A 14672-nucleotide genomic window follows, 5' to 3' on the forward strand; every position below is an offset into this window, starting at 1 on the left:
ACCATATTTTGTTAAGGAAATAGAGGAAAAGGAGGGACTATTATAGAACGCAACATGGCTACAAATACAAGCTGTAAAAATACGTGCCCAGAGGCAGAGTTTAAAGCTCAAAACCAAATATCTCTTGAGATATTACCTCAATTATGAAGCACTGACAGCTTCAAGCACTCGGTACTTGAGGTAGCCATTATTACAACAAAATAGCAAAATGGAAAAAGAGTCCCCCGATGTGGGGAGAGGCCTTCCAGAGTCTCACTAGGCCAGCAAAAGAATCAGACCACGCGAGTAACTGCTGCATGAATTGCATCTGCAAGATGGGGGACCGTCTTGGAGCTCAGGCCCGCCATGCTAATTCTCCTGCATAAATGGACAGAAGCAAGAATTTGATTCGATTTGAAATCATCTCATATCCGTATAGCCTTTTAAGAGTTCTATTTTTATACTGACGACAAATCATCTCATATCCGTATAGCCTTTTAAGAGTTCTATTTTTATACTGACGAATGTGCTCAGGGAGAGGAAGACCGTAACGGAACAAAATACTAATGCCTGGGAAGCAAGAGTTCTGGGAAAGGTTGAGTACCATAACCATTTATAATAAGGAACGTAAGCATGGTTTGGGGAAGTGAAAGTTAATATTTATACTTGAGAAAATGAGTGAAAGAAAAGAATAAATAGAGAATTTTTCTTTACACTGGACCCCTCGGGGAACAGAAGCTTCTTACCCATCAGAAGTCATGTATATGTGGTATTCTCTTGTCATGAAAGCAACTTGTTCCGAGTTCAATCCCGTGAAAGTAAACATTCCAATCTGCTTAATAATATGACTCCAGTCCCCTGGTGTACCTGCCAAATAGAATCCGTGAAATAGATGCATGCGCTATGCACACATTTTTAAGGCATACAATCATTCAGACAACAGGAACTAAATCTAAAAAGACCTACCTCTTGCGCGTAAGGCATCAAAAAGTTTCTGGCGCATGCTGATAATACGGTCAGCCATTTCCTTCAATTCAATAGTCCATTCATTGTACATGTCCCTGAGAGTGACAAACATTTTATGCAGGCAACAGAAAAAAAATACAAAATAAACAAACAATGGAAGCTATCACATTATCCCAATACTTTTAAGTCAATCCTCCGCCTCATTGTGTTAGCCAGGCATCTTGTCAAGCTTAGAATGATTACCTGTCCTTGAGGATTGTAGCCACAATAGATGCACCATGAATGGGTGGGTTTGAATACATTGGTCTGATGACAAGTTTAAGCTGGCTCTCAACTCTGCTTGCAACATCAGCTGTCTTGCAGACCTACGTTCACATATAAAATTGAGAAAAGAACAATTGGAGAAAAGATGGACATCTACTGTTGGTGAACAAACAACAGATATAAGAAGCATAAATTTGATCCAATATAAATTTTCATCTCAATTACTACTAGACAGAAACAATCAAATAGACGGACAAAAGCACTAAAAATTAAGCAACAGAAGTAATAAGAAACAATGCACTGAAGAATCAAAACTACAAAGTTATAAACATTGTTGTTTCTAGGTAAATAGAACTCATACACCCATACAATCCAAAAACCATCAACTAAAAGGTATGAAAAATTAACAGTGGGATGTGTAATAAGTCTTACTATGCTCAAGGCGCCAACACGTTCACCATAGAGTCCCATGTTCTTGGCATAACTCTGAGCTACAAGGCATTCACCACCATCGGCAACAAACATACGAACTGGCTGTGCATCTGCATCCAGACTTCCACTTGCAAAACCCTTTGATATCAAAATAATGATTTGTGTTCATGAGATGGAATGATGTTAAACAATGAAAAGGAATTTGAATCCTAGTGAGAGGGAAGTTATCTTTCTTGCAAACACAGATTCGTACTTGATAAGCACTGTCGAAGAAAGGCAATAAACTTTTTGATCTCATCAGCTGCCTGATCTGCTCCCACTGCTGAATGGTTGGATCAACACCAGTAGGGTTGTGTGCACATGCATGGAGTAACACAATAGCTCCAGATGGGGCAGAACCAAGGTCTTCTAGGAGGCCTGTTAGCAACAGTAAAGTAATGTCTAACCATGAGAAAGAAATATGCCACTTACATATTCAAGACAATCATAAACACAACGTGACACAAACAACCTTTTTTTTTTTTTTTATAAATATATATATAAGTTACATATCAACCAACTTATGATAAAAAAAAAAAAATTAAATAAGAGGCAGGTAAGATAAATACAAGCAAATTGAGTTGCTGATTAAGGAAAACATCTGATTATATTTATACTAAATCAATTCATGACTTGTAAATAGGATAGCGCCGAACCTTGGAAGTTCAGCCCACGTGTTGCTGGATCATAATAGCGGTAAGTTTTCACAGATAGACCTGCTAGAGTAAATACTTTTGGATGGTTTCCCCATGTTGGCAGGGGAATGTAAATTGTGAGCTGCATGGTAAAGTAGATGATAAGGTTCATATGATGCCATGTGACGATCAGATTATAATAGCTAAGGAAAGAATCGTTAAGCAAACACTTTACTTGATGATAATGTCTCGCCAAAAATTCACCACCGACTCTCAATGAGCCAGTACCAGACAAGCATTGGACAGTTGTAACCCTGTTCTCTTGGACGGCAGGGCTATATCCATCACCAAAAAAAAAAAAGATAGTCAGGCAAAGGGAAACAAAGAAACCTCTTAAATTAAACAACATGATATAGAATACTGGATCTAATTTGCCCCCTAAATATTAGGCATCCATACCTGTCAGCACCAAGAATAAGTTTAGCACTCAATTTATTGAAGTCTGCCAGTCCAACAATCGGAAGATATTCCTTCACGCGTGACCTGAACATCATGAAAATTCCTCTTCAATCATTGCTTTGCGCAATCTTAAAATCACACTGATAACCATAAAATACCTTACCTGTCATTAACAAGCTGCTGCTCTGCTTGTCTCACTACATTCAGAACAAGAGGTTTGCCTTCCTGTTACGCCATTGATTCTGCTAGGTTAGCAACATTTCATAAAGATATCAAAGCATATGAAGCCTAACATTTCAGACCAATCGAATTCCTTCAAATTGTTTATCTAAAATAAATTACGCCACATGCAATCATTACGCTTGGCCAATATATTCACGCGTCCAAACATCAAGTTTGGAAAAACAAGTCTGCATATGCAATCAACGTATAAAATGTCCATGAAAAAATAAAATCACCTCGGTCCGGTAAGCGCCAACTCCCAAATTCAGCTTAATGGGGCTTGGATCTTTGTTATATGCAACAGTTACCTAATGATCAAACAAGATACATGATTATTATCGAAAAAACAGACAGAAAAGTCAAGTCTACGAGTTTTTGCTCAACATCCGCGGTGATTTACAATTCATAACACCAATCAACATATTCTATATATTTATACACACGTGTGTAAAATGAGATTAAGATTGAAACTAATTGTAAGAAACCAATGGTTAAAATTGAAGTTAAATCAGTTCAGATAGTATTCTCAACTCTCTTTTGCTACTGCTGCGAAATTAAGGATTAGAGTGAGAGTCAGCAAAAATTTTAGAGATCACAAGGTCTCCAGATGTTGCGATCAACATCCACAAGCCGGAAAAAAACCGAAAAGGTAATTTCAATCGCAACAAAACATGAAACTCGTTTTCTATCTCGGTCGATCACAGTTTTTTTTTTTTTTAAATGTAGTACAGACGCGGGGGGGGAACAAGAATCTGTGGAATCGAACTATCACAAGTTCCGCAAAATTAATCTTCTCAAGATTTCCCGCTGTTTTCTCTGCGAACAGACGGGGAGAGAGAGAGAGAGAGAGAGTACCCCGAGGATGGGATCTTCGGGAGCGCGATCGATGTGAGCGAAGACGGAATCGGCATGAAAGCCGGAGGTGGGAGAGGCAGACATGATATCGTTCCGAATCTGAGAGTCGAGCAGGAGCGATGGGGCAACAAGGTGTCTCACCAGAGTGTTCAACCTTCGATCGATTGATGAAGAAAAAGCACGAGGTGTACCAATACAATGGGCTTCGGTTGAGGTTACCTGTGGGCGCATTTTAGACCCCACCCTACTTTCTATTCTTCTCGGGTGCGCGTGTTTGTTTGTGTTGGGGACTGGTGCATGCTTTGCATTTTATATTGAGGGAGGAAAAAACCAAAAGGGTTTGCTGATGCTTACGCGGCGAGTGATGGAAGTTGTTACGTGGCGACGTGTTTCCATCAGTTGGACCCTTCTTATTCTGTCTTTTCTCTGTGTATTTTTAATTTATTTTCTCTTTCCATCTCTATATTTTTAGCATCCGACAAATAAATGTTATATTTTTGTTATTTATTTTTTTTAAAGGATAATGACAAAGCAGCCCTCGTTCCTCCGGCGAAGGCAACAGTTCAAACTTCAAAGTTCAAAGGATAAGGTTGGACACCGACAGGTGACAAAGGAGAGCTATTCTGGCACTGGCACTTTAATCGAGGCTGAATTATTCGACTAAAAAACCAAGCATATTTTCATAGTTTGGAATTTTAAGGATAAATTTTTTTTTTTTTTTTGGGACAGTGGAATTTTAAGGATAAACTTGCGCACACTCCAAGAAAACCAACAAAAAAATAAATAAAAATTCATATATCATCTTCAGCCACAATCTTATACAAAGCTAATTCAGTCAAATCTTGTAATGATCAAAAGTGGATTTGCTTTTAAACAAAAGAAAATTATGGAACCGTGGGGACGAAGCTCAATTATTTTTCTCCAAATTAGCTATTCTGTGTCAACCAAAACAACCAATGAAGTTTGTAATGCTATTAATTGTCCCATCAAAACATCTCACCAATCTAGTTATTGTCGGAACTAAAGATATTTCTCTTCTTGTAATCCTTCCGTACACGGATGAGTAGATGCATCGGCTTCAATCTACGGTTCTTTTGTTATTCTTTTCTGCACGATTTTGGTTATAATTATCGATAGGAAAATAATGCTACGAAAGGAATTCAAAATTTCCAAGTTTAATAGATGGGCTGGAGTTGGGCACATACAACATTGAGTTCAAAATCATCTAGATTCTAGACAGACAAGTGGCATTTGAGTAGAGCAGACCGAGGTTAGCCTCCTGTTTATGTCTCAAAAGTCAAAAGCAGTTCCATGCATCACATTCAAGGATTAATTATGCTTTTTTCTTCTATTGGTCTTGATATTAGATTTTCCCTGCACAAGACTTCACACTTATCTGCACATTTGTACTGTACAAAAACATTGTCTGGAGCACCATCTAATATCCTCAGGCGGCATGCTGGCAAACACAGGACAACACTTCTTCCGTCCCTATGCACATCATACAAACATACATACATGTGCATAGTCAATCCTTTTTCTAACCAGAAAGTATGGTTTCAGAAAAGCACTACTGATTTCAACCACATATTTAACAGCTAACCGCATCCACTAATCAAAAAATGAAGGAAAATTATAAACAAGGAAAAAGGAAACAAACTTTAACAAATGGAAAGACCACAGGGTCCATTACTAGAAGGGGATGGGCAACTCAGTCCAGCTTTATCCTGTCCATATCATTGATCACCCCTTCGAGCTGTTACCATAAAAACATCTTGTAAAAAAAATAAAAAAAAACAAATCGATTTGGAATGTCAGAAAAAAACAGTTAGCGGCAATACAATTGATATAACTTCACAATCTGACGCAAGAAGTGATCTCCATATCCCTTAGCCGGTTTGGATTCAACAACACAAATATTGTCCTGCAGCAGTATGAAAAGGTGACTTGCAGCACCCTTAAGGAGAGAGGCCAATCTAAAAATCTTCTACTTTTCAATACCCTGACCTTGTTTGGCTTTGGGGATTCTATGTTTAGCTTTAGTGCATTAACTTAAGTAAATAGGCTGAAGTTATGCCCCGAAACATCAACACACATATAACAAATACCAAAAGAACTTTACACTGGCAGGGTTGCCAAGCACGAGCGAAGGCCAATCCAAAGTCACCAAAACTTTTCACAGCCTTGTCTCAATTTTTTACAGACGTGTAATTATTAGTAATACACCTGTGTTAAATGTATGTGGGTTGATACAATCATACAGGAAAGTGAAGGATAAGGGCATCACTTTAGCTAACAACTACTACACCTAGTTTTACTATCACATTTTATGTTTATTTCCAAAAAAGTCCACAAACAAGAGCTCAAACTTATCTTTAAGTCCAGCCTTCTCATAAATTCAAGAAGCACAAATATGCGGTTGGACAATTTCAACCTAAAAGAGTTTCACAAAAAATGCTCCCCCTCCCCCACCAAAAAAAAAATATAAGAAATAAAATGACTGTAGTAATCAAACAAACATACGTCATCAATGTAGAAATCCACATCAGCATTGGATAAGATTTTTCCATCACCGTCAACAGCATGTGTCTTATGCTTGTACTTCATCAAGATAGTTCTGTGAGACATAACAGAAAAAAGCTGAACAAGCTGTTTTCACATATTTACGTTGTTTTTACGTATTATCACACAAAGGAACCGACATATTTCAGCCTACGACGAACTCCTCACGAAATACCTCAACGTAGGCTCATCAACTTCCATATAATTTGCAAGCTTCCCAAGGGAGATGGTTGAATACACTTTCAAGAAGGTCCTGACACCTGATAATAACTGTTGTTGCTTCACTTCATAAAGAAATAGTTTCAACTGAAGCCTATAGGCATTCTGCAATAAATTCATTTGGTAAAATACAGAGAGAGAGAGAGAGACCAAATACACAACCAAACGTATTGAATAGTTCAAATAACAATTATCAAAACATACAATACTAGTTTTCATGAGAAATTTCCCAAACTGACTATCTTTCTTTCACATGCAAAACCTTTCCTGGTCAGAGATCAGTCATTAACAATTTCAGACAAGCATATATCTTTTCTCTAATCTCAAAATTTTGCGCGACAACCGGAAATTGAAAACAGAAAATACTAAAAGAGATTCACAGTTAAGTCTAAATCTTTTCAAAGTACACGGGCTCAAACAAAAAGTAAATACCTGGTTGTAATTTACAAGAGGCTCCTCAAAACTTGGAGCCGAAGGGGTAATGAACTTAGGGCATGCATATGAGAAGAGCTCATCATAGATTGCAAATGCCTCATCATCGTATCTTTGCATTCTGAGCATCTTTTCACCATACTTCTCCCGCAACTGAGAGTTCACAACTTCATCAACAAGCTTCACTTGGGGACAAAGTGAAAGGCAAATTGCCAGTAAGGCATACATCTGCTCATTTTTCTTCAGTATCTGCTCATACTGTGGAGACTTCTGATGATATTGCTTAGTCTTGTAAATGTACAAAAGAATCTTATTGAATTCCCGAATTGCCTCCACATACCTGTAAAGAAAAGTCACAGTTCATGGTAAGTTATGTATGCACCCAATGAGTCTTGAATCCACATCCTCACCCTCCAACTTCATTCTTATGAAGAGGGAAAATGTCAAGCGGACTATAGTTCATTAGCAAAAATGAAAAAATGTATGGAGACAACTGACAAGCAAGATTATAAATTCAAGAAAGGCATACAAAGAACATTTTAAATGAAAGTAATTTGGTTTTATTTTTGCTTATTTATGAGCTCCACCCACACATACAAACTCCTTTACCATCAGAATTTCCTACGATTCTGAAGATTTTTGGCCCATATTTTACTTGTCAATGAGCCCTTCTAATCTAAAATGTTGCGGGTGTTTTGAGATGAAATAATGGGAGAGCAACATACTTTGAAAAATTAGGCGAGGCTGTAAATAATGGCTACAAGTTCTAAAAAACTAGGGGTAACAGAAGTTTGGAAGAGCCTCTAGTAGGGTATAAGAAACAAGGGAACCAATGCATTCGACAAGTGATTAAATTTTCTTCCACATCTGACCAAGTGACGCTCAGATTCCTATGAAAGCTTTCCTTAAAACCATACTTTCAATAAACAATTTAAAGCATTCTCATACTTTTTTGAGATTTGAGAAATAGGGCAACCATCCATGCCTTATAACATCAAGCTTAAAAGAACCTGAAAGGATACCAGGGGGAATCCAACATTTTATTCAAGAATTTAAAAGACAGAAGAAAAAGAAATGTAACAACGCTAAATGGATGGATATTAAAGATGAGAACAAACGGCAGAGAGCTACGCGTCATTAGACAAGAAACAACGCATACACCTCAAATACATCGAAACAGTTTTTTTTTTTATAAGTAAAAATAAGACTTTATTAAATCACCAAAGTAACATGATACAAAGAAAATGCCCGGTTTATGTAGGCATGTTGGAAACTAGGAATTCGTGAAGGTCCATGCCATTTAAGTCTACTGCTATGGCCCAATTACAAAGAGTTCTAAAAAATAACAATATTAGCTCCTCCACCGATCTCTCTTTGTCTTCAAAAGTCTTCTCATTTCGTTCCTGCCATAGACACCACATAATACAGATAGAGATCATCTTCCATACTGCTTTAATCTGTCTCACCCCACGGATAGAATTCCAGCAAGCCAATACATCCAAAACTATTTCCGGCATCACCCACGCCATATCCATCCTTTTAAACACCGCGTCCCAAATAGCCTTAGCTATCTCACAGTGTAAAAGTAAATGATTTACCGACTCACCCCCACTTTTACACATACAACACCAACATCGAAACAGTTACAGATAAAAAAAAACAAAGCACCTTAAAACCTAATATGTACAAGGTATTGAAAAAAAAAAACTAACGTACAAAGCAATTGATTAATGTACCTGCGCAACATAAGATTGGCAAATCCATAATGATATATGGTGGTAATGTGACTTCCTATTACAATTGTGTAGACGCCTTGTTGACTAATGTCAATTGGAAGTAAGCACTTTAAACAGTATGATAATCACCTATAAGGCAATGAACTCGCAGCAATCCCACCATGCTGAAATAACCCAAAACCTTCAAGACATTACTCCCACCATCGTAATCGTACCCATCATTTACAGTAAACTGTTCTAGACCTTCCTTCTCCTGCTCAAGAATCTGAATGATCATGGACTTCTCCACAAGAGCTTGCAAGTAGTTGAGCACACCATACACGTTCCAGGCCTGTTAAAAAAACAATCGTTCTAATTTCAGCAGCCAATGTTGGAAAACAGAAATGGAAAAAAAAAAATAATTCAAAATAAAGAAGCACGCATATATAAGCATGAGATTAGGTGTAGATGGAGTCCGACTACCAACAAATCATGGAATAAAAATCCTAGTATTTTCAGAGAGCACAGATTGAAAAACGCGCGCGCGCGCACCTGGTCACGCTGCCTGAGAAGCGCAATCTTCTGGTCGGTCTTGTTCTTCATCTTAGCTCTATACTGGCAAAAGCTCTGAAACTGGTAGCCAAACTCATCGACCATGTCCCAGAGCTACTGATTGGGCAACTGCATGTTGACGACCCCGTGGAGTACCACCTGGAAGAGGCTGCAGTAATTGTCCCAGGAATCGATCCTCTGCTTGAGCGTCGGGGAGAGCCTCGCATACAAGTGCCGGAACCACATCTCGCGGTAGAGGAGGCAGAAAACGTGGTCGTTGTCCACGTAGTGTGCCACGGCATCGACGGAAGGCCAGGGGGTGTCCTTGAAGAGCCGCTCAGACAGCGTCTGGAACGACGTCTCATACATCTGGTGGATCTCGTACACGTTCTTCTCCCGGATGTGCCTATACAGGTGCACCACGAACGACTTCACCGAGTCCGGTACGAAGTTGGGGTCGTACCCGGCGACGTTCTGTGATTGTATAGATGACGGTGGGGCGGCCGCCGCAGCCGAGTTGGCTGATGCGTCTTCGTTCTCGAAGCTCGCCATTGCTGAGAGAGGACGACGGAGACGGAGACGGAGAGGAAGAAGGAGGAGACGGAAGAGCTCAGCTGGGGAGAGATTTTATTAGGGTGTAGAACTATAGATTGGGAAAAACAGATCGATCATTTGCTATTGGGCTCCGATGCGCATGTTGGAGATATCTAACACCAAAAATACCCAAAACGTTAGCCCTAGCAGTCTTTGGGCCTCAGACCACAAGCAGCTCGATCCAGTAAATCCGGATGTGCCATAATGCCATATCTAATGGCGAGCTTAGAATTATACTTTTACGACTCAAATTATCATTTCTTTTTCTGTTTATCCTAAGTAATTATCAAGCTTGTCAAATTATTTTCCAAATCATTAATCATTTTGCAATTTTTCCGTTGGTGTTCAAATCTTTTTGCATCACTTATTTTTCATTCTCTTAATAATTAAACTTAGCGAGAGCAAGAGAACGAATCGTAAAAGAAATAATAGGTAAAAGACTAAATTATCAACTTTGTTAGATCTATGATAGTGAAATTAGAGCCATCCATAATATTCCGGACAGCCTAATGAACTGATTATACGACAATCTTTTTTCTTTTACAACTAATCAATAAAGAAAATATGGGGGTTTTGACCATTTATTTTACACAATTTCTATTTATTCTAGTTTATTTATTAAAATGTTGCGATATCCATTAAAATAAATATAAATAATTTGATTTATCTATTTCTATCGATTAACGTACCTAAGCTCGAATCAATTAGATATTCCACTTGTTACTCACTTATTAATGAGAATGTTGGCCCACACATGATTGAGTATTTTAAAATAAATATAAACGATTAAATTTATCTATTTTCATCGATTTAAAAAAGAGTCCCTTCATGTAAAGAAGAATTTTGTCGAATCAATCAAAAAAAAAAAAAAGGAGAATTTTGTCGAGCCCCATCCCTTTACGTTACCGATACACCATTTAGTTAAGAGATGCTCTACACCCGGAGAGGCAATTTACCTTCAGTGAGTTAAGGAATGATATAGTAATGTCTCCCGGATATTATGCAAATCGATCATAAGCAAACGGTGTATAGTTAATCACAGAAGCTCAGTACACATGACCACCACAATTAGCCACCGCCATCCCCCAGACTAAAATATGTACAACACCATGATCATGCAAGAGAGCGCTGCACCAATAGGCGCACCATCATAAGACCAAATTAACTGATAATCAAACCAACAAAAAATATCACCAAGCCACGTTGCTGAGATAATATTTACCTAGGATAACAGATGAACCGACAGCTCATACAGTGGAATTTATCCCCAGCCAATTAGCATTATCTTGTTTTGTATGGCATTCGTTCAACCATCATGACAAAGCTGGTGCATTCAATAATCCAAAACTGGATTTCCATCTACTCTCTATGCCTAAATCATAAGATAATTGAAAAAGAAGAAAGAAAGAAAAAAAAAAAACGTGTAGTTCACACTCTTTGCCTGTTAGAATTGGTATGAACAATATGAGGAGGAGGCACTTCCTGATAACTTTCGGGTTCATCTTCTTCGTCAGAGGATAAGAGGGACGACCCCATCCATGTCTTAAACCCTTCATTAACACGCCTTTCCACCTCTGGTGTGACTTCCAAGGGATTAGCTTCCAGCATTTCCAGCCCAAGGTTTCTAGCACTAAAATCTACCTCACCAAGAATCACAGCTGCTTTCCTTCTTAGGAAGAATGCAGTTCCTCCATACAAAATAACCAGCCCCCATGATGTGAACTCATAGCACCAAAACAGGGGCACAGAGCAGCTGTTACCTAATGTGAGGAGCGTTGATCCAAGAAATAATGCAAGAAGACCAAAAATGATTGCAAAGATAGTATTCAGCAGAGAGAGACAACGAATGCCACCTGAAAATTACAATAAAGAAGCTTCAAACCACCTATTTGAGGTGTTCATACTTCATCATACAACACCCAGTCTTTCAGCTTATCATAGACTAAACATACGATATGATAAAAAAAAATTTTGATAGGTACAAACGATATGTTAAAAATTGAGATATAACAGTTGAAACTTGGAACTAGTTCAGATAAATCCATGTGTGTGGTAAACATCTCCATGGGTATGACTGCACAAATTTCCTTCCACTATCTTGCAGAAAGAGAAAATTGAACAAAAAGGCAAGCAAAGAGGAAGGACATGTAGCTATGCTCTAGGTTTAACTTTTGATAATCCAAATGCCAAGCTGATTTTCTGTTATTGATATGTAATCCAAGAAGAGACTTTGTGGTTCATATCACCACAAGAAAACTTTATAAAAAGTTTCCTGAAGATAAGCAAGGCTACAAAAATATTGCAAACAAATATCCTAGATTCGTATTCCAAATGAAAGAAGAAAAGTATGAACAAAGTGGAACTCATTGTACTTGTCTTCAACAAGTTTGAGCATCCTAGAAGCTGTAAGGTTCCCAATTTTCTTTCTTTCCGCTGTCTTGTTGGCCAAATGAAGCATACCAGAGCTAGTTCAGGAGAAACTCGCCACATCAGCACTCGGTGGGCTAAATTGTTTATACATTGGACTTTTAAGCCATAACTTGGATTAGATATGAGAAGAGCAAAGAAAGGATTCAAAGAACGGCAACACCCAAGTGACAACTCCCGCTAAATATTAAATACACTAAGATCCCACTCCATTTTATAAAGAGTAAGTTGTTTGGCGTATTCAATAATTGGAAAAAGAAAGGAGAGGGGGTATTTGGCATGAAAGAATAATACAACTCATGCCAGATACATTTCATTTATGCATCACAGAGAGAGAGAGAGAGAGAGCAGACCTCTTTTTGAGGCACAGTAATTATTTTCGACTACCTTCAAGCACCCATGTCTTGCTGGAGCAGCAGAAGCAACAGTGATTCCTGCAGCAAAACCAGAACTATGAGAAATTTGGAAGTCATTATGCATAGAGAAAGCAGATTTCAGAAATGCCTAAGCAACACTCCAGATTCCAGAAATGCAAGAGTCCTTTCAAACATGCAGAGAAACTGCTCTGAAAAGTTTCTTGAAATTTCTTTTCAATCCACTAGTATTTTTTTACGAGCACTTTAAATTCCACTATTATTTTGAAGAACCATAGTGCTTTCTTGAATTTAAAAACAAGAAGAGGGAGTCGTCACCTTCCCTTTTCGTTATGAAACTTCAGCTTTAAATAAAATCGAAATAGTTATTGCCTTGCACGAGCCCTTTTATAAAGTTTCAAACTCAGTATTCCAAGTAAACTACTTAACAGTTTCCTCTTTCTCAAAAAATCATAAGTTAGCCCAAGAATTGGAAACCCAATAGTCTGCCAATCTCACATATGGCTTATAGACATCCTGGACCCTATTCACCTTCTAGGTAGTCTAGGCCTAGGATGGTGCACAATGAAACTCAGTTTTCCAAGCAAACTACTTTACAGTTTCCTCTTTCTCAGAAAAAGATTTTCATAAGGTAGCCCAATAGCTGAATCCCAATAATTTGTCAATCTCACATGTAGCTTATACATATTCTGGACCCGATTCTCATTCAAGCCTTCTAGGTAGTATACGCTAAGCTTAGGATGTTACACACACGGCGTGTCCTAATGCTATAGCGTGCATATCAACTACATAGTCTAAACTGCAGATCGTGTGGTTAATTGTTGTCTATAGAATCTATATTTTCATCTAGATTTTTCTGCACAGATCACGCCCTTTAAACGGAACCATTCCTGAAATAACTAATTTTTAGCATCAAAATCTTCCAAAGGAGGACAGTAAAAAAGGAAATAAAAGAGAGGCACGAGACTTAAACTTACCTGCAACAAGATAGACAACCGAGACGAAGAAAATTAACATGGAGGGAAGGAACACAACCATCCAGTAGTAATCCACAGTCTCCTGGTCCGTGAGATAAAACGCGCCAGGAAACAGATCGGAATCGCCTCCTCCTTTCGTGTTAATAGTCAGTGGCTGAAGCCTTTCATCACGGCAAAATGGCCTCTTCCCAATGTCGGGCGGGAACACTATGCTCAAACTAATAATGGTACATACAATTAGTACTAGGCAGATGGAAGCCATGGAAGCCATTACGAAAGGTCTCTGAAGTTTGCCCCACGCCTTATCTTCCTCCCGGAGGCTCTCGTACTCATGCTTCGGCATGAACGCTTGGCGAAGCGCGTCGCCGATCATCGCCATCGGACCCAAGTCGTCGTAAAACAGTCCAGTGCCCTCACTCAACAATCAAGTAGCCTTCGATCTCAATTATAATTGGTGAAATCAAGCTCGTCTCAGGTTTCTGGGTTTCATATTACAGCCAACTGACACGAAACAAATAATTGTGGATCTATGAAATTTGAACTTATAACTGATTTTAGAACACCCTATCTCGTTATAGAAGAGTGATATAGGGCTAGTTTGAAGGCTAGGGTTCGGGGATTTAGAAATTGGGAGAAACTATACGAAACCTAATTGTAAAGATTTGGCGGTGAGGTTTAGAACAAATAAATAAATTAGAAAGGGCTAACAAAAGAAAAGAAAAAGAACTGGAGCACTGAGGGAATTCTACAAGTACGTACGCGCGTCCTAGACTTCAGGTTTTCTAGAGGGCGCAGTTCCGCGAAAGTTTTGGCGGCATCGGGTATTCTCGTGTGGTGACGCGTATAATCCCCCACCCTAGGATTCGTTGGGCTATCACACTTTGTACCTCGAGCCGCGTGGTATCTTTTTTTTTTTTTTTCCCTTTTGACTAACATGATCGGTAGGCTATTTTTTAGGATAATAATGCA

General features: G+C 38.6%; 2 protein-coding genes and 1 pseudogene across 2 annotated transcripts; all 3 read right to left on the minus strand.

Moving 5' to 3' along the window:
- Positions 1–20: 20 nt before the first annotated feature.
- LOC108984311 (aspartate aminotransferase, cytoplasmic) lies at positions 21–4150 on the minus strand. Its single transcript, XM_018956224.2, has 12 exons — positions 3852–4150; positions 3233–3304; positions 2938–2999; positions 2775–2858; positions 2551–2650; positions 2337–2457; positions 1895–2058; positions 1642–1779; positions 1189–1310; positions 946–1040; positions 726–846; positions 21–357 (listed from the first exon to the last, which is right to left on the minus strand). The coding sequence occupies exons 1-12, from the start codon at positions 4080–4082 to the stop codon at positions 273–275; spliced, it is 1395 nt and encodes a 464-aa protein (XP_018811769.1). The 5' UTR covers positions 4083–4150; the 3' UTR covers positions 21–272.
- A 1368-nt stretch (positions 4151–5518) lies between these two features.
- On the minus strand, positions 5519–10009 carry LOC108984309 (annotated as a pseudogene).
- Positions 10010–11041: 1032 nt separating this feature from the next.
- LOC108984310 lies at positions 11042–14526 on the minus strand. The gene is made up of 3 exons (XM_018956221.2): positions 13704–14526; positions 12706–12786; positions 11042–11778 (listed from the first exon to the last, which is right to left on the minus strand). The coding sequence occupies exons 1-3, from the start codon at positions 14080–14082 to the stop codon at positions 11354–11356; spliced, it is 885 nt and encodes a 294-aa protein (XP_018811766.1). The 5' UTR covers positions 14083–14526; the 3' UTR covers positions 11042–11353.
- Positions 14527–14672: the final 146 nt, after the last annotated feature.

The sequence above is a fragment of the Juglans regia genome, chromosome 8 (genome assembly GCF_001411555.2).
Source record: "Juglans regia cultivar Chandler chromosome 8, Walnut 2.0, whole genome shotgun sequence".
NCBI lineage: Eukaryota > Viridiplantae > Streptophyta > Magnoliopsida > Fagales > Juglandaceae > Juglans > Juglans regia.

Coding starts and splice junctions, on each gene's coding strand:
- LOC108984311 (XM_018956224.2), bottom strand. CDS start 4,082: ATGCGCCCACAGGTAACCTCAACCGAAGCCCATTGTATTGGTACACCT. Junction 847..945: donor TGATGCCTTACGCGCAAGAG/GTAGGTCTTTTT, acceptor TCTATTTGGCAG/GTACACCAGGGGACTGGAGT. Junction 358..725: donor ATATACATGACTTCTGATGG/GTAAGAAGCTTC, acceptor CCATTTATGCAG/GAGAATTAGCATGGCGGGCC.
- LOC108984310 (XM_018956221.2), bottom strand. CDS start 14,082: ATGGCGATGATCGGCGACGCGCTTCGCCAAGCGTTCATGCCGAAGCAT. Junction 12,787..13,703: donor GGTTGTCTATCTTGTTGCAG/GTAAGTTTAAGT, acceptor GTTTTGCTGCAG/GAATCACTGTTGCTTCTGCT. Junction 11,779..12,705: donor TTACTGTGCCTCAAAAAGAG/GTCTGCTCTCTC, acceptor TGTAATTTTCAG/GTGGCATTCGTTGTCTCTCT.